This window comes from Gadus morhua, chromosome 7 (assembly GCF_902167405.1).
Source record: "Gadus morhua chromosome 7, gadMor3.0, whole genome shotgun sequence".
NCBI lineage: Eukaryota > Metazoa > Chordata > Actinopteri > Gadiformes > Gadidae > Gadus > Gadus morhua.
The window spans coordinates 32333274-32358788 of record NC_044054.1 but is presented as its reverse complement, the minus strand read 5'-3'; the positions used below and the strand labels follow the sequence as shown (position 1 = coordinate 32358788).

At 52.8% G+C, this 25515-nt stretch overlaps 1 protein-coding gene across 12 annotated transcripts in view; it reads left to right on the top strand.

Annotated features, from left to right (window-relative positions):
- The window catches only part of acaca (acetyl-CoA carboxylase alpha), a 59946-nt gene that overhangs the window by 19552 nt on the left and 14879 nt on the right, over positions 1 to 25515 (top strand). The window contains exons 18-44 of one of the 12 annotated variants that reach the window (XM_030361157.1): positions 147 to 281; positions 1010 to 1156; positions 1457 to 1645; positions 2565 to 2665; positions 3090 to 3178; positions 3489 to 3613; positions 3953 to 4066; positions 4517 to 4630; positions 4987 to 5076; positions 5198 to 5316; positions 6899 to 6922; positions 7669 to 7791; positions 8705 to 8848; positions 9093 to 9195; positions 9556 to 9663; positions 9763 to 9819; positions 10091 to 10135; positions 11947 to 11988; positions 13936 to 14151; positions 14563 to 14718; positions 15434 to 15658; positions 18009 to 18164; positions 19441 to 19587; positions 20659 to 20928; positions 21456 to 21553; positions 22137 to 22257; positions 22827 to 22937. In XM_030361157.1, the coding sequence (XP_030217017.1) occupies positions 147 to 281; positions 1010 to 1156; positions 1457 to 1645; positions 2565 to 2665; positions 3090 to 3178; positions 3489 to 3613; positions 3953 to 4066; positions 4517 to 4630; positions 4987 to 5076; positions 5198 to 5316; positions 6899 to 6922; positions 7669 to 7791; positions 8705 to 8848; positions 9093 to 9195; positions 9556 to 9663; positions 9763 to 9819; positions 10091 to 10135; positions 11947 to 11988; positions 13936 to 14151; positions 14563 to 14718; positions 15434 to 15658; positions 18009 to 18164; positions 19441 to 19587; positions 20659 to 20928; positions 21456 to 21553; positions 22137 to 22257; positions 22827 to 22937 (3369 nt within the window). Of the gene's footprint in view, positions 1 to 146; positions 282 to 1009; positions 1157 to 1456; positions 1646 to 2564; positions 2666 to 3089; positions 3179 to 3488; positions 3614 to 3952; positions 4067 to 4516; positions 4631 to 4986; positions 5077 to 5197; positions 5317 to 6898; positions 6923 to 7668; positions 7792 to 8704; positions 8855 to 9092; positions 9196 to 9555; positions 9664 to 9762; positions 9820 to 10090; positions 10136 to 11946; positions 11989 to 13935; positions 14152 to 14562; positions 14719 to 15433; positions 15659 to 18008; positions 18165 to 19440; positions 19588 to 20658; positions 20929 to 21455; positions 21554 to 22136; positions 22258 to 22826; positions 22938 to 25515 lie in introns of all 12 variants that reach the window. The other 11 variants (XM_030361158.1, XM_030361155.1, XM_030361167.1 and 8 more) reach the window with 11 other exon arrangements.

Here is a 25515-nt window from a genome sequence, read left to right as displayed (position 1 = left end):
ATGAAGATGTTGATGATGTTATGTGTGACCTCCAAGTGATGAAGATGATGATGATGTTATGTGTGACCTCCAGGTGATGAAGATGATGATGTTGTGTGTGACCTCCAGGTGATGAAGATGGTGATGATGTTGTGTGTGACCCCCAGGTGATGAAGATGGTGATGACCCTGACGGCGGCCGAGTCGGGGTGCATCCACTACGTGAAGCGGACGGGGGCGGCGCTGGAGACGGGCTGTGTCATCGCCAAGCTGCAGCTGGACGACCCCAGCAGGGTGCAGCAGGTCAGTGGGGGGGGGGGACCCCAGCAGGGTGCAGCAGGTCAGTGGGGGGGGGGGGGCGGGGGACACCAGCAGGGTGCAGCAGGTCAGTGGGGGGGGGAGGACACCAGCAGGGTGCAGCAGGTCAGTGGGGGGGGGGGGGGGGACCCCAGCAGGGTGCAGCAGGTCGGGGGGGGGGGGGGGGGGTTGCTATGTTGCTATGATCGTGGTGTGTGTGTGTGTGTGTGTGTGTGTGTGTGTGTGTGTGTGTGTGTGTGTGTGTGTGTGTGTTTGTGTTTGCTTCCATAACAACAATGTGTGGATGGATTGATATGATGTGTTAACCTGTTTGTTGGGTGACAGACAGACAGACAGGTTTGTCGATCTAGTTATTGTGTAGATAGATGGATAGGTATTGTGTGTGTGTGTGTATCTACACATATATAGATGGATGGATCTATATCCATTCATATAGATAGAGATATATCTTTAGAGATAGAGATGGTTAGTATAGGTACTGTGTGTTTATAATGGATGGATGGAGGTGTGTGTCTGACTGTTTGTGTATAACAGATAACGAGGTGTGTCTGACTGTTTGTGTATAACAGATAACGAGGTGTGTCTGACTGGGGGGCTGTGACTGTGGGGGTGTCTGAATGTGGGGGGTGTCTTACTGTGGGGGTGTCTGACTATAATGGAGGTGTGTGTCTGACTGTGTATATAATGGAGGTGTGTGTCTGGGGGTCCTGCAGGCTGAGCTCCACACGGGGGTCCTGCCGGTGATCCAGGCGGTGGCCCTGCGGGGGGAGAAGCTGCACCGCGTGTTCCACAGCACCCTGGACCACCTGCTGCACATCATGAACGGCTTCTGCCTCCCCGAGCCCTTCTTCAGCATCAAGGTCAGCACGCACCGCGGCACAGAGACACACAGACACACACACACACACACACACACACACACACACACACACACACACACACACACACACACACTCACTCTGGACTGACCATAAAGTATCATAATGCCTTAAAGAGCTGCTTTATGAATAGAGATTATGAAGTTTATTACGCATGCTCACCTGGTTCTCTCCTTGTTCCCTCGTGTGTCTCCTTGCCCCTTCGTGTGTCTCCTTGCCCCCTCGTGTGTCTCCTTGCCCCCTCGTCTGTCTCCATGCCCCCTCGTGCCCCCCCCCCCCCAGCTGAAGGAGTGGGTGGAGCGTCTGATGAAGACCATGCGGGACCCCTCCCTGCCGCTGCTGGAGCTGCAGGACATCATGACCAGCGTGTCGGGTCGCATCCCGCCCGCCGTGGAGAAGGCCATCAAGAAGGAGATGGCCCAGTACGCCAGCAACATCACCTCCGTGCTCTGCCAGTTCCCCTCCCAGCAGGTGATGCTCACTCACTCACTCACTCACTCACTCACTCACTCTCTCTCTCTCTCTCTCTCACTCACTCACTCACTCACTCACTCACTCTCTCTCTCTCTCTCTCACTCACTCACTCACTCACTCACTCACTCACTCACTCACTCACTCTCTCTCTCTCTCTCTCTCTCACTCACTCACTCACTCACTCACTCACTCACTCACTCACTCACTCACTCACTCACTCACTCACTCACTCACTCACTCACTCACTCACTCACTCACTCACTCACTCACTCACTCACTCACTCACTCACTCACTCACTCACTCACTCACTCACTCACTCACTCGCTCGCTCACATGCTTGCTCACTCACTCACTCACTCACTCACTCACTCACTCACTCACTCACTCTTTCATTCATTCATTCATTCTTTCACACGCTATCACACTCAATTACTCACTCACTCACACTCACACACACACACACGCTCATTCTCTCTCTCTCTCTCTCTCTCCCGCTCAATCACTCGCTCACCCACTAACTCACTCTCTCCTCCCCCAATGGTCCCCTATTAATTGTGTACAGGAATGTTTGTCAGGGATGGGCAACTGGCGGCTCGCGGGCCGCATGCGGCCCGCGGGCCGCCAGTTGCCCATCCCTGATCTATATGGTGGTTCTCTACAGGCCAACATTATAATGTAAATGTTTGTATGGAAGTGACGATGATAATGTAACGACATGCTGAGTATTTCGATTTCGATTATGTGAGGTAGAGATAAGACTGAATAAAGATACTGGTAATAATGTCTGTATGGTAATGATTTGATAATGTAACAAGATGATGATTGTTACATGACGTTATGATATGACCTAATGAAGATACTGGTAATCCCGTGATGTGTGGTGCCGAGACATTAACCGTGTGTTGTGTTCCTCAGATCGCCAACATCCTGGACAGCCACGCCGCCACGCTGAACCGCAAGGCGGACCGGGAGGTGTTCTTCATGAACACACAGAGCATCGTGCAGCTGGTGCAGAAGTACGCACACCTCTGCTCCGATCACCGTTTACCTTCGGGGCGTTTAGCGGACGCTTCTATCAAGTACATTTGTCAGAAGAATAATCAACAACGATATATCGCTGTCGGTACAGTAAGGATGTTCATAGAGCCAAGTGCCAAGCTCGACCAATCGCTAGCTTAACCCATTCCCCGTACACAACAGAGATAGCTAGGATAAGATGCTACACAATGCTAAGGACTATTTGTAAGTGCCAGGACGTACAACATACAATAAGTGTGTACCGTCTGACTAGGACTGGACTTCCTCTATTCTCGTCTAACTTAGTCAACGTGTGTGTGTGTGTGTGTGTGTGTGTGTGTGTGTGTGTGTGTGTGTGTGTGTGTGTGTGTGTGTGTGTGTGTGTGTGTGTGTGTGTGTGTGTGTGTGTGTGTGTGTCTCCAGGTACCGCAGTGCGATCCGGGGCCACATGAAGGCGGTGGTGATGGACCTGCTCCGTCAGTACCTGAAGGTGGAGGTGCAGTTCCAGAACGGTAACTACGTCACCCCGTCAACACACCTGTGTGACTCTGTCATGTCTCGTATGGGGCGGCGTGTAGCTCAGGAAATAGAGTGGGTCGGCTGGTAACCGGAAGGTCGCTAGTTCGATCCCCGGCTCCTCCTTAGTGAGGTTGGATCTAATCGCTTGCATCATGTTGCGTTTTGGCAGAGGTGTAATTACTCTGCATGTCCACACAATGGTGCTGGTGGACAACGAATTACTCTACTACCTTCAGCACTTGCCTTGAAAACTAGATATTAATGGTGTGCGTGCGTGTGGCGTGTGTGTGTGTGTTTCCACAGGGCACTACGATAAGTGTGTGTTCGCCCTGCGTGAGGAGAACAAGGGAGACATGTCCAACGTGCTGAACTACATCTTCTCCCACGCCCAGGTCACCAAGAAGAACCTGCTGGTCACCATGCTCATTGTAAGTTCATGTGTTCATCTGACGTCAGTGCGCTCATGTGTTTATCTGAGCCTCGTGTGTTCATGTGTCCATCACACTCATCGTAAATTCATGCATAAATCTGGTCCTCTTTCATGTGTTCATCCGAGCCCAGTACGTTCATGTGTCCATCATGCTGATCGTAAGTTCATGTGTTCGTCTGATCCTGGTTCATGTGTTCACCGTACTCATCATTAGTTAGCGTGGGGATCTGATCTCGGTATGTTCATGTGTTCATCACGCTCATCATTAGTTAGCGTGGTGATCTGATCTCGGTATGTTCATGTGTTCATCGGGCTCATCTTAAGTTCATGCGTTCAGGACCAGCTGTGCGGTCGTGACCCCACCCTGACTGACGAGCTGATGGCCATCCTGACGGAGCTCACCCAGCTCAGCAAGACCACCAACGCCAAGGTGGCGCTGCGAGCCCGCCAGGTCAGACCGGACTCCACCCGCACCGTCACCCACCTACCTCCCCTCCAACACCTCCACCTCCTCACCCCCACCACCTCCACCTCCTGACCCCCTCCAACACCTCCACCTCCTCACCCCCACCACCTACCTCCCCTCCATCACCTCCACCTACCTCCTCTACCACCTCGTCCACCCCCCCAACCAGCACCACCCTTAATCACCACCACCACCACCGACCTAGCTCCCCCCCACCACCTCCACCCCCCACCACCACAACCTCCACCTCCACCCTAACTCGACACCCCCATCAGCGACTTACCCCCCCGCCTCCACTGCCACCACCTCCCCCCCTCAACCACCACCTCCCCCCCTCACCACCACCACCTCCACCACCACCACCACTCCCTCAGAGATCAAACCCCAGGTGAGGCCGCGTGGGGATGCGATCCATAACCACTGGTTGTGTCCCAGGTGCTGATCGCGTCCCACCTGCCGTCCTACGAGCTGCGCCACAACCAGGTGGAGTCCATCTTCCTGTCCGCCATCGACATGTACGGCCACCAGTTCTGCATCGAGAACCTCCAGGTAGGGGATGGGGTCTTCTCCCAGTAGGGGATGGGGTCTTCTCCCAGTAGGGGATGGGGTCTTCTCCCAGTAGGGGATGGGGTCTTCTCCCAGTAGGGGATGGGGTCTTCTCCCAGTAGGGGATGGGGTCGCCTCCCAGTAGGGGATGGGGTCGCCTCCCAGTAGGGGATGGGGTCGCCTCCCAGTAGGGGATGGGGTCTTCTCCCAGTAGGGGATGGGGCGGCATTATCACGGTTGATTACAAACATCGTAATTAGGGTGGTCTTTCTAAAAGATTCTGAAGATCGTTCTCCCCTCAGGCTCACGCTCTCTCTGTCTCTCCGTCTCGATCTTCTTCTCCCTTTCTCTCTCAATAGAAACTCATCCTGTCGGAGACGTCCATCTTTGACGTGCTGCCCAACTTCTTCTACCACAGCAACCAGGTGGTGAGGATGGCAGCACTGGAGGTAAAGAACCCATCACTGATCATCTCTCGCTCTGTCTCTCTCCCTCGCTCTCCCTCTGAAGTCTGGTTCCATGCATGTCCCGTTTCTCCCCTCTCCTCTGGTGCCCCCTGCTGGTGAGCAGGTGTACGTGCGCAGGGCTTACATCGCCTATGAGCTCAACAGCGTTCAGCACCGGCAGCTCCGCGACAACACCTGCGTGGTGGAGTTCCAGTTCATGCTGCCCACCTCCCATCCCAACAGGTAGACACACACACATACGCACAAACATGGACACACACGTACACGTATACACACACAGGTACACAAGCACGACACACATCGATCTGAACACACACAGGAGTGAGGTATATGGAGGCACACACACCTGCACACATCTGCATCAGATCTCTCACACACACACACACACACACACACACACACACACACACACACACACACACACACACACACACACACACACACACACACACACACACACACACACACACACACACACTCAAACATAGACGCACACACGCACGTACGCAGGTGTGTGTGTCTCCATGTACTTCACTCCTGTTCGTACAGGTACACTCAATCGCCTCCCTCCGTATCCTGCTTCTATCCCAGTTTGTGGCATCGTGGAAGAGACCCAGTTCTAGAAGTACGTCTGCTCCATAAAGAAGACATTCGTTGAGGATGTATCCCATACTTCCTACAAAGAATGTTTGTAGGAAAACAGGATACCAGGAACGACTGATGAGAATGCTGTATTGATTAATCAAACAGCCGATTTGACAGATTAGTCTAATTCCTGATTGAAAAGCACTTGTGTCTGAAAGGCTTTCAGCAGAGTAGTCGCAGACCGTTCAAGGTCAGAAGTATTTTGGTTCTTTATCTGTTATCACTTTTAAAGTGTGGCGGTATTTCTTCCATGCTGCTATGAATGAGTGAACTCCCCCTAGCCATGCGGCAATAAACCCGTTTATGCTCTTCATAAAACAAAAATGATGACCATGCCAAATGATAAAAGATATATTCAAACAGAAGTTAAATCATTCCCTACCTCCTCAAGTGTGGGGCCAGCCAGCCATGTAAATCCTTTATGATAAATAACTCAACTTGTGTTATTATTGTTATTATCATATTATATTCAATTTGAATTGGTCTCGTCAAATCCTGGTTAATATTCACCTTTTTCTAGAGTGGAATATCTGTGAAGCTGCAGCCTTGCTCCTCCTCCTCCTCCTCCTCCTCCTCCTCTTCCTCCTCCTGTGACCCACTCTCTGTGATTAGTGTGTTCCTTCTCATAGATATGTTGTGATTAGTTTATAGCCCCCCCCCTCCTCAAACGCCGCCCCCACGCCATCGCATGCGGCCCGTGTCATGTGTCCTCATTAACCTGTCGTGATTGGCTCCTTAGCAATCACAAACAGGTGTGTGTGTGTGTGTGTGCGTGTGTGTGTGTGTGGATCCACCAGGTTGGAGGTCGATGAGTCGTAACGATCCACTAGGGGCATCACGAGTGGGGCAGTGGCGTTGAACTACCCATCATGCAACTGGGTGGACTCTCCCACTTGTGATGTCACAAGTGGACCCCGAGATGGCTTTTAAACGGCTCGGCCAATCGACCCCCCCCACCTGGTGGTGAAAGAGGGGCGGTTTAACATGAAGAGCGGAACCCCCCCCCCCCCTCCCCCCTCTCGTTCAACACCTGCTTCAATGTGCCCTTAAACATTCTACACACATGCGCCGCGCACACACACACACACACACACACACACACAGTGTGGCTGATGCCTGCCACTAACTCCATGATAACTGTTATGATGTTTGATTGCAGAGGGAACATCCCCACACTCAACAGGTATAGTAAACTTCTTCCTATTCCAGCTAGTCTGTAGCCGTAGCCTTGACCCAGTAGGCTAGCTAATCACTATGTAGCGCTAGACCTGACCCAGTAGGCTAGCTAATCACTATGTAGCGCTAGACCTGACACAGTAGGCTAGCTAATCAGTAGGCTAGCTAATCACTATGTAGTGCTAGCTAATCAGTAGGCTAGCTAATCACTATGTAGCGCTAGCTAAGCAGTAGGCTAGCTAATCAGTCTGTAGCGCTAGACCTGACCCAGTAGGCTAGCTAATCACCATGTAGCGCTAGTGACGCAGTAGGCTAGCGCATGATCTTAACAAACGCCATGTATGTATCAGTGTGTAGTACTTATGTTTGTCTGTGTTTGTTGGTATAAAGTAAAGGTCCATATGTGTTTCCCCATTAGTATGGACCCGGACATTTATAGTATAGTACTGGGTGATGCCATAATGTGACACGAGTCCGTCAGAAAGTGTGTAAAATAAAGGAGAACTGTAATAGTGGCCAGTATGCTGTGGTGGTAGGATATCTGACTCCCGGCGCCGAAAGGTACCTGGTTCAAATCCCCGATATCCGCAGCCTACACTGTATGCCTCCTTCTGAACCCCTTACCTACTCTTCCCATCCATGCACCGTCCATCTCTTCTGGAATGACACGTCATCTCCAGTTTAACTGGAGGCCGATAGGCACAGCAGTGTGTACTGCTGTGAATGCTCTGACCCGTCTGCCTGTCCTCCCAGGAGACTGTCCGTCCCCATATTGGACGGCAGGAGGGCGTCCGAGGGTAAATTGCGGAGCATACAGCAGTATGTTAGCATAGACGAGGCTAACGCGGATAAGGAGACTGAGTCAGACGCAGACAGGTTTGGACCATTCAGAACCCTTCTCTCGCTCTTGGACAATCAGGGAACTAACACGGAGCGTTCTGGGAACTCTCGAAACCGTCAAGGGCTAATATGGTTACTTAATTTGGTTGTTTTTATTATTTGTGGTGAGGGAGATTCTGCAGTGAGGGTCGTTCTGAGACACTTGTAACCTTCTGCGATCATCGCTTTCTGGGGTGAATTCATTGAATTCTTATCGTGAATCTGTGGTTTTCTTACCCTTTAGTGACCCGTAATTCACTCTTAATTCAACCCTAAGGGTCTTTAAAGCGCGTGACTTTGCTTGTCCCGCACTTCTAAACGCCTGAAGTTCCCCTATTCGACCGCCAGGTGCGAGGCTGATTGGTCTTTACACAACATTTCACAAACTATCCACTTGTGACCTCACAAGTGGGTGTCTGATGGATGGATCCACACACCAGTCGGTACCGTCCACCAAGAGTGGGACCGGTTTGTGGATCTATCCATGCACCACTGAGCTGGGAGATGTAGAACTCATGGTTGTGATGTCACACGTAGATAGATTGACCATCGGCGCCTACCTGGTGGTCAAACGGACACCCCCTGTAGAAGGAATCAAAAGCCTTTCTTGGGATGGGAACCCGACAGAGATCAACGAGAACCAGACCGCAGGATCTGGTGAATCTGGCGGTCGTGTCTGTTCGTACTCACGCCTTCTCCCTCTCCTTCTCCTTGTCTTTTTCTTCCTTCTCTTTTTCCTCTTTTCTTATCCTTCTTTCTCCTCCTCCTCCTTCTCATTCTCCTCCTTTTCCTTCTCCTTCTCCTCGTCATTTTCCTCCGTCTCTTTCTTCTCCTTATCTTACTCCTCCTCCTCCTCCTCCTCCTCCTCCTCCTCCTCCTCCTCCTCCTCCTCCTCCTCCTCCTCCAACAGGATGTCCTTCTCCTCCAACCTGAACCACTACGGCATGGTGCACATGTCCAGTGTGAGCGACGTGCTGCTGGACAACTCCTTCACCCCGCCCTGCCAGCGTATGGGCGCCATGGTGGCCTTCCGCTCCTTCCAGGAGTTCACCAAGTCAGTGCAAGTCAACCCTAATCCAGGCCGTCTGTTGGGCCAGCCTAACATAACAGCTTATGTTTGTGCTTCTGCTTTGTGGTTTCTCTTTGTTTGCTGAAACAGTTTGTTTAATTTGTAGTATCATGACATCATGAGTAGATGTGTTGCATATTTCAGCTTTTGGCGCTTTTTGAAAAGATTTTACCCGGGTTACACGTATTACCTGGGGGGGTGACCGTGGATCTGTCTTTCTGTCCTACAGGAACATCGGAGACGTTCTGAGCTGCTTCTCGGACTCCCCACCCCCCAGCCCCACCTTCCCCGAGGGGGGGAACCCGGTCCTGTACGGGGAGGACGACGTCAAGGTACCCAGCACAGAGAGTTAGCATGTACAGGTAGCCGTTGATGGCTAGAAGTTTGCAGTTGATATTTAGCAGTTGACAGTTAGCATTTATCGGTTTGCAGTTAGCGGTCGACAGTTAGCAGTTGACAGCTGATAGTCGACAGTTAGTAGTTGACAGTTGATGGTTTACAGTTTGCAGATAGCAGTTAGCAGGTAGCTGACGTTGACTGTTGACTGTTTAATAGTTGACAGTTAGTATTTTTTTGCTAGCAGTTGACAGTTAGCAGTTGATGGGAAGCTCCCCTCTCAGACCACCAGAACCCTACAAGATGGTGTCCGTGCGGTGGTGAAGTCAGACTGTTGTTCCCCCCCCCCCCCCCAGAGCATCGTGGACGAGCCCATCCACATCCTGAACGTGGCCATCAAGACGGACAGCGACATCGAGGACGACGGGCTGGCCGCCATGTTCCGGGAGTTCACCCAGTCGAAGGTCAGCTGATCGGCCTCTTCCTCTCCTCCTCCACCTCATTCGCTCGGGACACTGTATCCTCACCCTCGCTCGGCCGTCTTCTCTTCTCTCTCCCCGCAGAAATTGCTGCTGTTCGAGCACGGCATCCGAAGGCTTACCTTCCTGGTGGCGCAGAAGGTAGGCGGTCTGCATGTCCACGTCCGCGGAAACCCCCTCCCTCTGTCCTCCCTGTAGGCCGTTCTGAAGAGCTCCTTTGAAGAGCTCCCGTTTGGCAGCTAGCCTAATCCCTGAAATCACCAACAACAATTGAATTACCCTGGAATGTGCATGCGAGTGTTCCTGTTTCAATGCAGTAGCACTAATTGCTGCTGTGTGATCTGAAATCTGGTTTTCCATTCCCCGTACGCTTGCCTCTCCCATTCCTCCCGTCTCTCTGCCTGCTCTGCAGGACTTCAGAAAGCAGGTCAACTGTGAGGTGGACCAGAGGTTCCATGTGAGTATGTTCATGGGGCCGGGGAAGTCAACAAAACTTTCCTCAAAGACGCATGAGTTGTGGAAGATCCTCTTCAGTTTTTTCGGCATGTTGCACAGTTTTCCATCAGCCGAGATTCTTCAATATTGAAGTCTCCCTACCTCTGATATGTGTCACTACGTCCCCCGGATAGAGGAGCAAACGTTTTGTAGGGATTCAGCTTTTTACCGTAAGGTAGTAACGTTTCAGACCCCCATCCTCCTCCTCCACCACCACCACCACCACCACCACCTCCACCGCTAGCTCACAGCGCGATTAGCATTTACTCCTCCTCTCCGACATAAGCACCTCCTCACCGCCTCTCCCTGGTGGTGCAACACACCCTGATGATAATGACAGAGGATCCAAACCCCGGGTTACGCCCTGAAGACGCCTCCGCTCCGCCGCCTCCACAATAGAGCCGTGATTTCCCCCCGACCCGCCGTCTGATGAGCCGTAATCGCCGCCGCTGCCGCCGCCGCCGCCACCGCCTGAAGCCCGCGCTCAGCGAGACCGCCGTACGCCAGCAGCCGACTCACCCTCACCGACGATTACCACGCACTCACTCCCATACGCCTCCCCTCACCCCCTCCCTCCTCTCACCCCCTCCCTCCTCTCACCCCCTCCCTCCCCTCACCCCCTCCCTCCCCTCACCCCCTCCCTCCTCTCACCCCCTCCCTCCTCTCACCCCCTCCCTCCTCTCACCCCCTCCCTCTCCTCACCCCCTCCCTCCCCTCACCCCCTCCCTCCCCTCACCCCCTCACCCCCTCCCTCCTCTCACCCCCTCCCTCCCCTCACCCCCTCCCTCCTCTCACCCCCTCCCTCCCCTCACCCCCTCCCTCCTCTCACCCCCTCCCTCCTCTCACCCCCTCCCTCCCCTCACCCCCTCCCTCCTCTCACCCCCTCACCCCCTCCCTCCTCTCACCCCCTCACCCCCTCCCTCCCCTCACCCCCTCCCTCCCCTCACCCCCTCCCTCCTCTCACCTCCTCCCTCCCCTCACCCCCTCCCTCCCCTCACCCCCTCCCTCCTCTCACCCCCTCCCCACCGCTGAATCACCGCCCCCCTTCCGACCGCACGGCGCCTACCGCCGGCGTGACGTGCGTCCGTGTGAGTGTGCGGTTCTGCCGGCGCCGTTTGTGTTTACCAACGAGTCCTGGGGGGGGGAGGTGATGAACGGCCCTCTGATTGGTCGAGAGGCGGTGTCTCTCAGGGTCACGAAAAAAAACAAAGGCCCAGCCCGCCCGCCCTGAAGTGGAAATGTGGGGTGAAAGAGGCGATGTTTAATTCATGAGCGCGCTGGGTTGTCAGTTGGTTGTGTGGAGGGGGGCGGGGGGGGGGGGGGTTACACATCGTGTGTTTCCCTCCGTCGTCATTATGTGCTCAAGCGGTCCGTGTGAATACACGCTGATTCACGCCGGAGGCCGGACAGCGCCCCCATTACTGCGGGATGGGGGGGGGGGGGGGGGAGCGAGGGGTCCTCTGAATGTAAACGAGCTTTTGATGAACGCCGATCGACGCTCACTTGAGCCGCGGCGGCGTTCCCGGCTCCGACCCGCGCTCCGTGATTTGGTTTCAAGGCGACTGTGCGGGCCGCTCAGCCAAATGATGCACTTTAAATGCATGTGCTGTCCGCCCAACCACAACACAGCGCTGGGGCAGGGGGGAGGGGGCGGGGGCATTTACATGATGTTGTGGACCTTCTGTGTTGTTGTTAACTCAACACTTCTTTCCTTCTGTCCCTCCCTCCCTCCCTCCCTCCCTCCCTCCCTCTCACTACCACTCTCTCCCACAGAGAGAGTTTCCGAAGTTCTTCACGTTCCGAGCGAGAGACAAGGTACACACACACACACACACACACACACACACACACACACACACACACACACACACACACACACACACACACACCGTAGCGAGGGACTGACAATGTAAGCGTTTCCTTGAGTTCATTAGCGTGTTTAAAGTAATGTATATTTAAATAGAAATAATGTTTAAACTTCTAAATATAAACCTTCATAAGCAAGATGAATGACACACACACACACACACCGTAGCGAGTGACAGACAACGTAAGAAATTCCTCGAGTACATTAGCACGTTTAAAGTAATGTATATTTAAAAAAAGATATATCAATATAGAAATAATGTTTAAACTTCTAAATATAAACCTTCATAAGGAAGATGAATGACACACACACACACACGCGCACACACGCACACACATTGTAGTACACATTGGTGTACATCACGATCGCTCTCCCACCAGCCCCCTCGTTTGGCTCTCTTCAGCGTCGCCACGGAAACTCATTAAAGTAATGAACTATTTAATTATGTCTCCCATTTAAGAGAGATGACACCCATTAGGAGAGCGTCCAAGATGGAGATTGCCTTGGCGTTAATTGACTTAATGCGGGCGCGTGGCTCAAAGGCATCTTCCCGCTTCCACTTCTGAAATCGTGCTAATCTCAACTGCTGATTGGCTGCTGCTAATGACCGCTGTGATAGCCCTGCTTCCCTGGTAGCTCTGACGTGTAGCAGCGCTGCCTTGTAGTGTAGATAAGGAGAAGCACCCCCAGAAGAACACTTTACATTACTCCCACTGGTCCACTAGTTAGACGCTTCCATCCAGAGAGACGTGCGGTGAATCTTTTTCCTGGATTCATGTCTAATGAATGGGTAGGGGTCAAAGGGACCTTAAAGTGGACATAGGGTTTAGAACCCAGAACCTTTCGAACGGCGATCACTACGCCAGTGGTTCATAACCTTCTGACCTTTGTTCAGGTCTTAACCTTCTTGCGACCCCATCTTAATGAGACCTCTATCCGACATTTCAAACCTTTACTGATTTATGATTTAATAACAGCTGGTCAAAGATCTGTAGCGTGTGAGTCTGTGATGTCCTGCGACCCGTAAATACATCAGCTCACACAGAGGAACAATGCACCGGACACATCCTCAGGCCTCTTCTTCTGGTGCTGTTGGACCTGGTGTTTTCTTTTTTATCCTTTGTTTCACCAGGGTAGTCACGTTGAGACAGTAGTCTCCTTTACAAGTGAGCCAAGAAAGGCAGCTCCTAGCTAAAGACAGAGAAAAACAGAAAAACACAACATAAAAACATAAAAACATAAAAACAGGAAACATATGCAGGCTATTAAAAGACACCCTAGACCCATTCACATTGGTCATGTAAAGTGTCTGCAACACTTCATTTAAAATCAGAAAGGGCGGTGAACAGATTAAGTTGCAGTTTTTTTCTGTAGTGCGTTCCAAGTTGAGGGGGCATTATAACGAGGTACGGCTATGATGGTGTCTCGCCTGACGGTCTCCCCTGACAGTGTCTCTGACGGTCTCCCCCCTGACAGTCTCCCCCCTGACGGTCTCCCCCCTGACGGTCTCCCCCCTGACGGTCTCCCTCCTGATGGTCTCCCTCTGACGGTCTCCCCCTGACGGTCTCCCCCCTGACGGTCTCCCCCCTGACGTCTCTCTGACGGTCTCCCCCTGACGGTCTCCCCCCTGACGGTCTCCCCCCTGACGTCTCTCTGACGGTCTCCCCCCTGACGGTCTCCCTCTGACGGTCTCCCCCCTGACGGTCTCCCCCCTGACGTCTCTCTGACGGTCTCCCCCCTGACGGTCTCCCCCCTGACGGTCTCCCCCCTGACAGCTCTCTGACGGTCTCCCCTCTGACGGTCTCCCCTGACGTTGTCTCTGACGGTCTCCCCCCTGACGGTCTCCCCCCTGACGTCTCTCTGACGGTCTCCCTCTGACGGTCTCCCCCCTGTAGTTCGAGGAGGACCGGATCTACCGCCACCTGGAGCCTGCGCTGGCCTTCCAGCTGGAGCTGAACCGCATGAGGAACTTCGCTCTGACGGCCATCCCCTGCGCCAACCACAAGATGCACCTGTACCTGGGAGCCGCCCGCGTGGAGCAGGGCATCGAGGTCACCGACTACCGCTTCTTCGTCCGCGCCATCATCCGCCACTCGGACCTCGTCACCAAGGTGGGTCCCGCCTCCTGGACCTCGACCTGGTCCCCCTGGGCCTCGACCTGGTCCCCGTGGACCTGGTCCTGGGTCAGACCTGGTCCTGGGTTAGACCTGGTCCTGGGTTAGACCTGGTCCTGGGTTAGACCTGGTCCTGGGTTAGACCTGATCCTGTCAGACCTGGTCCTGGTCAGACCTGGTCCTGGGACAGACCTGGTCCTCAAGGTGGGTCCTGGTCCTGGGTTAGACCAGGTCCTGGTCAGACCTGGTCCCGGGTCAGACCTGGTCCCGGGTTAGACCTGGTCCTGGGTTAGACCTGGTCCCGGGTCAGACCTGGTCCTGGGTTAGACCTGGTCCCGGGTCAGACCTGGTCCTGGGTTAGACCTGGTCCTGGTCAGACCTGGTCCTGATGGGTGTGTCCCCCTACAGGAGGCCTCCTTCGAGTACCTCCACAACGAGGCGGAGCGTCTGCTGCTGGAGGCCATGGACGAGCTGGAGGTGGCCTTCAACAACACCACCGTCAGGACCGACTGCAACCACATATTCCTCAACTTCGTCCCCACCGTCATCATGGACCCCTCCAAGGTCAGCCCCCGCCACCTGACGTAGAACCCTGACGTAGAACCCTGACGTAGAACCCTAACCCTGACGTAGAACACCAACCCTGACGTAGAACACCCTGACGTAGAACCTTAACCCTGACGTAGAACACTAGCCCAGACGTAGAACACCAACCCTGACGTAGAACACCAACCCTGACGTAGAACACTAGCCCTGCAGTGGAACCCTGACATAGAACCTTAACCCTGTCGAGACTGACGTAGAACACTAGCCCTGACGAAGAACAGTCACCCTGACGTAGAACAGTCACCCTGACGTAGAACACCAACCCTGACGTAGAACAGTCACCCTGACGTAGAACACCAACCCTGACGTAGAACAGTAACCCTGACTTAGAATCCTAACCCTTACGTAGAACACCAACCCTGACGTAGAACACCAACCCTGACGTAGAACACCAACCCTGACGTAGAACAGTCACCCTGATGTAGAACACCAACCCTGATGTAGAACACCAACCCTGACGTAGAACAGTCACCCTGACTTAGAATCCTAACCCTTACGTAGAATACTAAAATAGAACACTCGCCATGACGTAGAACCCTAGCCCTGACGTAGAACCCCCATCCTCTCCCTGTGCGTGCCTCCTAACCCCCGCCGCGCCCCCAGATCGAGGAGTCGGTGCGCTCCATGGGGATGCGCTCCTCTTCCTCATGTCTCCCTCCTCCTCCTCCTCCAGATCGAGGAGTCAGTGCGCTCCATGGTGATGCGTTACGGCAGCCGCCTCTGGAAGCTGCGGGTGCTGCAGGCCGAGCTGAAGATCAACATCCGCCTGACGCCCACCGGCCACCAGATCCCCATCCGCCTCTTCCTCACCAACGAGTCGGGCTACTACCTGGACATCAGCCTGTACAAGGAGGTCACCGACTCCAGGACGGGACAGGTGGGGCCCAAAGACCGACAGGTGGGGCGCTCACACTCATCCTCCATCTGCCCCTCCTCCACCTCCACCTCAACCTCTCTCCTCCACCTCCACCTCCCCCTCTCTCCTCCACCTCACCCTCCTCCTCCTCCACCTCCACCTCACCCTCTCTCCTCCTCCTCCTCCACCTCCACCTCACCCTCTCTCCTCCACCACCTCACCCTCCTCCACCTCCACCTCCCCCTCTCTCCTCCACCTCCCCCTCCTCCTCCTCCACCTCCACCTCACCCTCTCTCCTCCACCACCTCCACCTCACCCTCTCTCCTCCACCTCACCCTCTCTCCTCCACCACCTCCACCTCACCCTCTCTCCTCCACCTCCACCTCACCCTCTCTCCTCCACCTCCACCTCCTCCTCCTCCTCCACCTCCACCTCACCCTCTCTCCTCCACCTCCACCTCACCCTCTCTCCTCCACCTCCACCTCCTCCTCCTCCACCTCCACCTCCTCCTCCTCCACCTCCACCTCACCCTCTCTCCTCCACCTCACCCTCCTCCTCCTCCACCTCCACCTCACCCTCTCTCCTCCACCTCCACCTCACCCTCTCTCCTCCACCTCCACCTCCTCCACCTCCACCTCACCCTCTCCTCCTCCTCCTCCACCTCACCCTCCTCCTCCTCCACCTCCACCTCACCCTCCTCCTCCTCCACCTCCCCCTCCTCCTCCTCCACCTCCACCTCACCCTCCTCCTCCTCCACCTCCACCTCACCCTCTCTCCTCCTCCTCCACCTCCACCTCACCCTCTCTCCTCCACCTCCCCCTCCTCCTCCTTCTCCTCCACCACCTCCACCTCCTCCTCCTCCTCCACCTCACCCTCTCTCCTCCACCTCCACCTCACCCTCTCTCCTCCACCTCCCCCTCCTCCTCCTTCTCCTTCCCCACCCTCTCCTTATTATGTAGTATTCAATAAATACATTTATTTATACATTTTGTAATTTATTTCCCCCTCAGCAACTTATTCAGACTAAGGATGGCAGGGAGGGGCTGTGAGGGGCAGGTAGGGGGCAGGTACGGGGCAGTTAGGGGGCAGGTACGGGGCAGGTATGGGGCAGGTATGGGGCAGGTAGGGGGCAGGTATGGGGCAGGTACGGGGCAGGTATGGGGCAGGTACGGGGCAGGTATGGGGCAGGTAGGGGGCAGGTAGGGGGCAGGTAGGGGGCAGGTATGGGGCAGGTACGGGGCAGGTATGGGGCAGGTATGGGGCAGGTACGGGGCAGGTATGGGGCAGGTATGGGGCAGGTATGGGGCAGGTACGGGGCAGGTACGGGGCAGGTAGGGGGCAGGTAGGGGGCAGTTAGGGGGCAGGTACGGGGCAGGTATGGGGCAGGTACGGGGCAGGTACGGGGCAGGTAGGGGGCAGGTAGGGGGCAGGTAGGGGGCAGGTATGGGGCAGGTACGGGGCAGGTACGGGGCAGTTAGGGGAAGCCAGTGGTTAGCGCTTCTTGCTCAAAGTTGCCTTGAGGGAGGCGGTCAGCCTCAGGGAGGCGGATCCAGTGACTGGGAGTCCGACACCCTGGACAGGTGGTTTCATTAGTATCTCCGCGCCCTGTCCTCAGAACCTGAAGGGAACAGAAACAGAGACGAGGAGATGAACAGAACTAGATTTAGTGGCTGGGAGTGTGTGTGGAGATGATTATAGTGGGAGCGGAGTGTGTTGAGTGGAGGTGAGTGTGTGTGTAGCTGAGTGTGTGTGTGTGGGGGCTGAGTGAGTAGAGATGAGTGTGTGAGGGCCGTCCGCGCTGGTCCGGTGAGGGGTCTTGAGGTGAGGTGAGCCCCTCTCCATCCATACCATCCACCACAGACATTGGGGCCATTTGTTGTCGTTTGTTGTGTGTCGTCTTTCATGTCACTGTTATGTTGGTTTGTTTTTGGTTGAATTTGTGTGTAAAGTGGAAACAAAACTGTTTCAACGAGACACTACAAATATATCCCAATGTTATGTGGAGGTGAGTTAAGAGATGAACATGTGAAGCCATCTGATATCTGATCATTTATAACCACTAAAGTCACATCAGATAAACTAGCGATTCAATGTCAACAATCAAAGTATGCGTGAAAATGAACGGTAACACGCTTTTCAAAATGTGCTTTACATTATCAAAAGTCCCACAGTGAAAACAGCAGCAGACCATAATGACACAGTAGGGCTAAGACACAGCCCTTATCCCAGCCAGCAGAAATAAAACACACTCTCTTCTTCACTTCATCTCATTGCTCTTTTGGTTCTCGTTGTTTGGCGATTGTTTGACGTCGTTTCTCTGGAGACCCCGTCTCCCTCCCCCGGACCCATCTCCCTCCCTCCCCTCCTGACCGTCTCCCCCCTGTGTGTCCAGATCATGTTCCAGGCCTACGGGGACAAGCAGGGCCCGCTGCACGGCATGCTGATCAACACGCCCTACGTCACCAAGGACCTGCTGCAGTCCAAGCGCTTCCAGGCCCAGAGCCTGGGCACAACCTACGTATACGACTTCCCCGAGATGTTCAGACAGGTAGGCCTCTCACACCCTCCCACACACACACCTCAGACAGGTAGGCCTCTCACACCCTCACACACACCTCAGACTGGTAGGCCTCACACACCCTCACCACGCTCAGCCTCAGACCTGTAGGCCTCACACACACACACATCTCAGACAGGTAGGCCTCTCACACCCTCACACACACACACCTCAGACAGGTAGGCCTCTCACACCCTCACACACACACCTCAGACAGGTAGGCCTCACACACCCTCACACACACCTCAGACAGGTAGGCCTCTCACACCCTCACACACACACCTCAGACAGGTAGGCCTCACCCACCCTCACACTACCTCACACACGTCTCAGACAGGTAGGCCTCACACACCCTCACACATGTCTCAGACAGGTAGGCCTCACACACCCTCACCACGCTCAGCCTCACACAGGTAGGCCTCACGCAAGCCTCATCAAGGTCGGCTTAGCTCATGAGATAGAGAAGCTGTCTTGTAACCGAAAGGTTGCTAGTTCGATCCCCAGCTCTTCCTAGCTGAGTGTTGAGGTGTCCCTGAGTAAGACTCTTCAAGCCTCGTCCCAGGAGGTACAGGAGACTGATCTTTGTTTAAAAGGGGTTTTATTAGAGCTGTCAAGCGATTAAAATATTTAATCGTGATTAATCGCATTAATGTCATAGTTAAATCATGATTAATCGCGATTAATCGCAATTTCTTTTTCTATGCTAAATATCCCTTGATTTTTTTGTCCCATAATTCTTCTCATTTTAATTCTCTTATCAACATGGTGAAGTGCATCGGCTTGCCTTGTGCAAATGATTTTTTATTGATAACAACATTGGCATATACTGATAAAAACAGGACGATACAAAAAAAGAGCCTATAGTGCAATTAAACGACTGCTTCTTTGTTTTGAGCCAAAGAAAAAAAAAAAATAATTGTGTTTTTTCAAATGAAATAATTGCGTTAATCCCGCGATAATTTTTTTAACGCCGTTAAAATTGGTTTGCGTTAACGCCGTTAATAACGCGTTTAACTGACAGCTCTAGTTTTTATATCAGGTGCTGGGAGATGTTCTTCAACAGCCGCGCTTTACCCATCACTGTCAGACTACTACTACTATACTACTACTATAGGATGTTAATCAATGTGTTACTTTACATTCACTCTGATTAATAAGAGTTGTACCGTTGGTCAGAGCGAGGAGATCAAGTTGAACCTTGTTGATGTTGGGGTTTCTCGGTCATAGTAAACCACATGTTGTTCATAAAAAAACTGTGTGTGTCCAGGCCCTGAAGAAGCACTGGGCCTCCTGCAGTGCCTTCGCCGACCTGCCCAAGTGCCCTCTGCCCTCTGAGCTGCTGACCTTCACCGAGCTGGTTCTGGACCCCCAGGGCCAGCTGGTGCAGATGAACCGGCTGCCCGGCGGCAACGAGGTGGGACCCTGTCCGTCTCCACGTCTGTCTTTTGCTCAGTTTATGTCTCTCTCATTGTCATCGTCTGGCCCCCTCTCTGGCCCTCTCATTATCTGCCTCTCTCTCATCGTAAACTGTCTCTCTCTCTCTCTCTCATCATCTGTCTCTCTCTCTCATCATCTGTCTTTCTCTCATCGTCTGTCTCTCCCTCAATCTGTCTCTCTCTCTCTCTCTCATCATCTGTCTCCCTCTCTCTGTCTCTCTCGGTCTCTTATAATCTGTCTCTTTTTCCAGCTTTCATAAACTCTCTCTCTTGCTCTCTCTCCTCATCATCTGACTCTCTCTCTGTCTCTCTGTCTCTGTCTTTCCACCTGTCTATGTATATATCCTTCAGACCTTCAGTCTTTTCATGACTGCCAGAACAGCCTGTATCTATAATAACTACAGCCTGTATCTATAATAACTACAGCCTGTATCTATAATAGCTACAACCTGAATCTATAATAACTACAGCCTGAATCTATAATAACTACAGCCTGTATCTATAATAACTACAGCCTGTATCTATAATAACTACAGCCTGTATCTATAATAACTACAGCCTGTATCTATAATAACTACAACCTGAATCTATAATAACTACAGCCTGTATCTATAATAACTACAGCCTGTATCTATAATAACTACAGCCTGTATCCATAATAAGTACAGCTAGAATGTGTAATACCTCCTCTGCCCTCTAGGTGGCTCTGCACATCTGTGGCTCGTTTGTTCGGTTAAACAGTCAAATTGTTTTTATATAACGAAGGCTGTTCGTTTCCCCTGAACCATAATGCACAACTTCTCTTTTATACTCCAATCTTTTCCAAACAATTTCAACCTTAATGTGATGATAACTGCAAGGATGTCTCAGGTTACGTCTCCAAACCTTTCCATTTTTTAATCATTAAAACAAACCACACAACTGTTAATATCAACGAACACACGAGGAGATGGACTTTATGGATCCCCGACTCTAGATCCGGGGACCTTCTGTTCCCATGGTTACATCGGGGCTCCGCCCTCTGACCCATCTCTCCCCCCCCCCCCCAGATCGGCATGGTGGCGTGGCGGATGACCATGCGCACGCCGGAGTACCCGTCGGGCCGCGAGGTGGTCGTCATCAGCAACGACATCACGCACAAGATCGGGTCCTTCGGGCCGCAGGAGGACGTCCTGTTCCTGCAGGCGTCGGAGATGGCGCGCGCCGACGGCATCCCGCGCGTCTACATCGCCGCCAACAGCGGCGCCCGCATCGGCCTGGCCGAGGAGATCAGGCACATGTTCCACGTGGCGTGGCAGGACCCCGCCGACCCCTACAAGGTACGGCGCAGGGTCGCCGGTGCCACCGGACTGGTTCTACGCTGGTTGGGTTCCCAGTTTGTTTGTGTTCCTGACTGATCCTGAACTGGTTTGAGTCTTAGGTTGGATTGGGTTCTAAACGTGTTTGGTTCTAAGGGGATTCTGAACCGGTTTGGTTCTAAAGAGATTCTTCATTGAATTGAGTTCCAAGTTGGTTTGGGTTCTAAACTGGTTTGGATTCTAAACTGGTTTGAGTTCCAAGTTGGTTTGGATTCTAAACTGGTTTGAGTTCCAAGTTGGTTTGGGTTCTAAACTGGTTTGGATTCTAAACTGGTTTGAGTTCCAAGTTGGTTTGGGTTCTAAACTGGTTTGGATTCTAAACTGGTTTCAGTTCCAAGTTGGTTTGTGGTTCTGAACTGGTTTGTATTCCAAGTGGCTTTTGGTTCTTCGAAACTGGTTTTGTTCCAAGTTGGTTTGGGTTCTGAAGAGATTCTGAACCGGTTTGTGGTTCTGAAGCGTGTCTGGACGGGGTGTGTGTGTTCCTGCAGGGCTTCAAGTACCTGTACCTGACCCCCCAGGACTACAAGAAGGTCTCAGCGCTGAACTCAGTTCAGTGTGAACACGTGGAGGACGAAGGGGAATCCAGGTGTGGCTTCATCATCATCAACCCCTCATCATTCACCCCTCATCATTCACCCCTCATCATTCACCCCTCATCATCAACCCCTCATCATCGTGTGTGTGTGTGTGTGTGTGTGTGTGTGTGTGTGTGTGTGTGTGTGTGTGTGTGTGTGTGTGTGTGTGTGTGTGTGTGTGTGTGTGTGTGTGTGTGTGTGTGTGTGTGTGTGTGTGTGCTAAGGGAAATTAAAGCAGTGTAAATGTGTGTGTGTGTGTGTGTGGTCCATTACTATGGGTGTGTTAACCTTGTGTGTGTTGGGGGTCCAGTACTATGGGTGTGTTAACCTTGTGTGTGTTGGGGGTCCAGTACTATGGGTGTGTTAACCTTGTGTGTGTTGGGGGTCCAGTACTATGGGTGTGTTAACCTTGTGTGTGTTGGGGGTCCAGTACTATGGGTGTGTTAACCTTGTGTGTGTTGGGGGTCCAGTACTATGGGTGTGTTAACCTTGGGTGTGTTGGGGGTCCAGTACTATGGGAGTGTTAACCTTGTGTGTGTTGGGGGTCCAGTACTAGGGAGTGCTAACCTTGTGTGTGTTTGGGGGGGTCTCTAGGTACAGGATCACAGACATCATCGGTAAGGAGGAGGGTTTGGGGGTGGAGAACCTGAAGGGCTCCGGGATGATCGCTGGAGAGTCGTCCCTGGCCTACGACGAGATCATCACCATGAACCTGGTGAGGAGCACAACTCTATTCATACCTTCATAACGTTCATACGCTCATTCATCCACACGCCACCTCTCCTGTCTTAATTCAAACCTGGTTACTACAGTATTGTGATTTCTGTATGGGGTATGTATGGTAAAAACATATTCAACCCTCAGACGTAGAGTAAAAAAATCACCCATTCACACACGTTTACATCTATATTTATTTAGGGCGTTTAGCAGACGTTTTTATCCAAAGCGACTTACTATCAGTGCATTTGTCAGAAGTAAGAGAAACGACAATAAATCGCTGTCGGTAGTAAGGTTGTTCATACAACTAAGTGCTAAGCACTAACAATCACTAGGTTAACCCATTAACCGTAGACAACAAAGATAGCTCACACTTATTCACTAATACCTGCACCCATTGATTGACGAACATTCACTCACTCATTCAGTCATACATTCACTCATTCACAACCAGTCACACACTAATTCTTCATTCATTCTGATTATTTAATGAATTCACCCTCTCATCCTCCTCCTTTCGTTCCTTCTCCCTCTCACCCTCTCACCCCCTCACCCTCTCACTCCCAGGTGACGTGCCGGGCCATTGGCATCGGGGCGTACCTGGTGCGTCTGGGCCAGAGGACCATCCAGGTGGACAACTCCCACATCATCCTGACCGGGGCGGGCGCGCTCAACAAGGTACACACTCGCACACACACACGCACACGTAATGCACACACTCGCACTCACATTCACGACACGCACCTACATGCATGCACGCAACCACACGCGCGCACGCACGCACATCCACACTCACATCACCACACACGCATAATTTCACACGGTCACACTCACGCACCCGCACGCATAAACGCTCACCCACTCACTCACATGACTACGGACACACACACGACTACGCACACACACTCACTAAGACAGACACAGTCCCACTCAAGCTCCAGTAGGGGGTGTGCAGTGGAGTGGACGGCCTGGTGTTCTACAGCAGTGCGGCGGTGTGGAGATCACACCAACGCTCCTGACCGCTTAATAGCGCTGGACAGACACCTCCTCTGCACGGGACTGCGTTGGTTAAGCAGGAGGTCTTCAAACACGGGCCATCTGGAGATAGAAGACAGGACTGCAAACCTGAAGTATAACCCGATGCCACGTTTAGAGAAGTATGAGTGGGAACGTCTGGATGTTGTGACGTCACAACTTAAATATCGATCATAAGTAATTAAACAAGAGTGTAATCAGGACCCCGATCGCCACCGTCGTCAAGCCCGACGTTGGTTTGTCCCAGAACAGGGGAGCGCTGGTTATTTTCCGCTGTGGTTTTGTTGTTCGTACTGAGAGGAGCGACGGCGGGCCCAGAGCCATTGTGGTCGCGCCTTCACACAGCACACACACACACACACACAAACACACACAAATACACACAAACACGGGCGGAGGGCCGACGTCTAAATCAAAGGAGAAGGGGTTTGTAATGGATACACACTTCACATCACATCACGGCGGCTGGTCCCGGCTGGTCAGGCCCCCCCCCCCCCCCCCCCCTCCCCCTAAGGGCTGCTCCGCCTGGCTGCCCGGCTGGCTGGTTGCATGGCTGCATCTCTACCTGCCCTTTCTGGCTCTCTGTCTGATTGCCTGTCTGTCTGCCTTTCTGGCTGGCTGGCTGGCTGGCTGGTTGGCTGGCTACCGGCCTGCCTGCCTGTCTGTCTGCCCCTCTGTCGCTCTCTCTCTGCCTGTCTGTGTTCAGGCCTGTTTGCTTGCCTGCCTGTCTCTCTGTTTGTCGGCCTGTCTCCCTCTCCGTCCCCTATCTGCCTTCCTGTCTCTTCTCTCTATGCCTTTCTGCCTGCATGTCTGTACATCTCTCTCTCTCTCTCTCTCTGTCTCTCTCTCTCTCTGTCTCTCTGTCTCTGTCTCCCTCCCTCTCTCTCTTTCTCCCTCCCTCCCTCCATCTCCCTCTCTCTCGCCCGTCTCTCTCTCACTCGGCCTCTCAGCTTGCCTCTGCCTCTCTCCCTGCCCGTCTCCCTCTTTCTCCCTGCCAGTGTCCCTCTCTCCCTCTCCCGGCCTGTCTGTCTACCTGTCTGTATCTCTCTCTCTCTCTCTCTCCCTGCCGGTCTGCCTCTCTCTGACTGTCTGCCTGTGCGCTGCCTGTCAGTCAGCCTGCTATAATTGAAAGAGAACAGGCAGTTGTTATTTGCATAGAAATAGCTCGGGGCCGCGGCGCAGCCTCCTGCACCCATATCATTTGTTCCTAATCAAAATGAAAGTTTTGCTGAGACAGATTGTTTTTGTCTGTGTGTGTCTGTGTTTGTGTGTGTGTGTGTTTAGCTACATATGTTTGAATGTGTGTGTGTGCATGCGTGTGTTTACTTTGCGTGCATGAGTGTGCGTGTGTGTGTGTGTGTGTGTGTGTGTGTTTAGCTGCATATGTTTGAATGTGTCTGTGTGTGTGTGTGTCTGCGTGCCGTGCGTGCCGTGCGTGCGTGCTTGCGTGCTCCTCGTGCATGTCTCTCCTCCATTTACTCATCAGTCCATTAACGCGACTCCTCTCCAAATTACGTGACAAATTTGCGACATGACAAAACATGCAAATAGATCAATGATGACATATCCATTTGCAGCTCTCCTCTTCCTCCTCCTCGTCCTCCTCTCCTTTGTAACAAGCTGCGGTGGTTTTTAAATCAACTCTCCCATTAGACGTCCATGATGAGAACAGAGAGCCGGTGATAGCCAATCACAGGGAGACGCTGGGGGCTGGGGGGGGGGGATTCCTGTGGGCTGTAAATGAGTTTTTAAAGTGGTGTTTGGTGGAGGGAGTCACTCAGGGTTAAAATAAGCATACATGGCGGCAAACAGACCATATTCGGGAAAAAGTTGTTACTTGGAAGGGTCGGGAATGTTTCAACCCAAACTACAGTCCGGGATCAGGCTTTTTTTTTTTTTTTTTTTTTTTTTTTGTTTGTTAGCCTCCAGAATTTTTCTTTCCTGTATTTGCGGTCGGAGACTAACTGCACATAGCCCAGTGAGCTGTGATATACTCATACACAGTATAGACAGAGCTGTACAGCTACTACACGCACATACACACACACACACTCATACACAGTATAGACAGAGCTGTACAGCTACTACACACACATACACACACGCACACTCATACACAGTATAGACAGAGCTGTACAGCTACTACACACACATACACACACGCATACACATACACAGTATAGACAGAGCTGTACAGCTACTACACGCACATACACACACA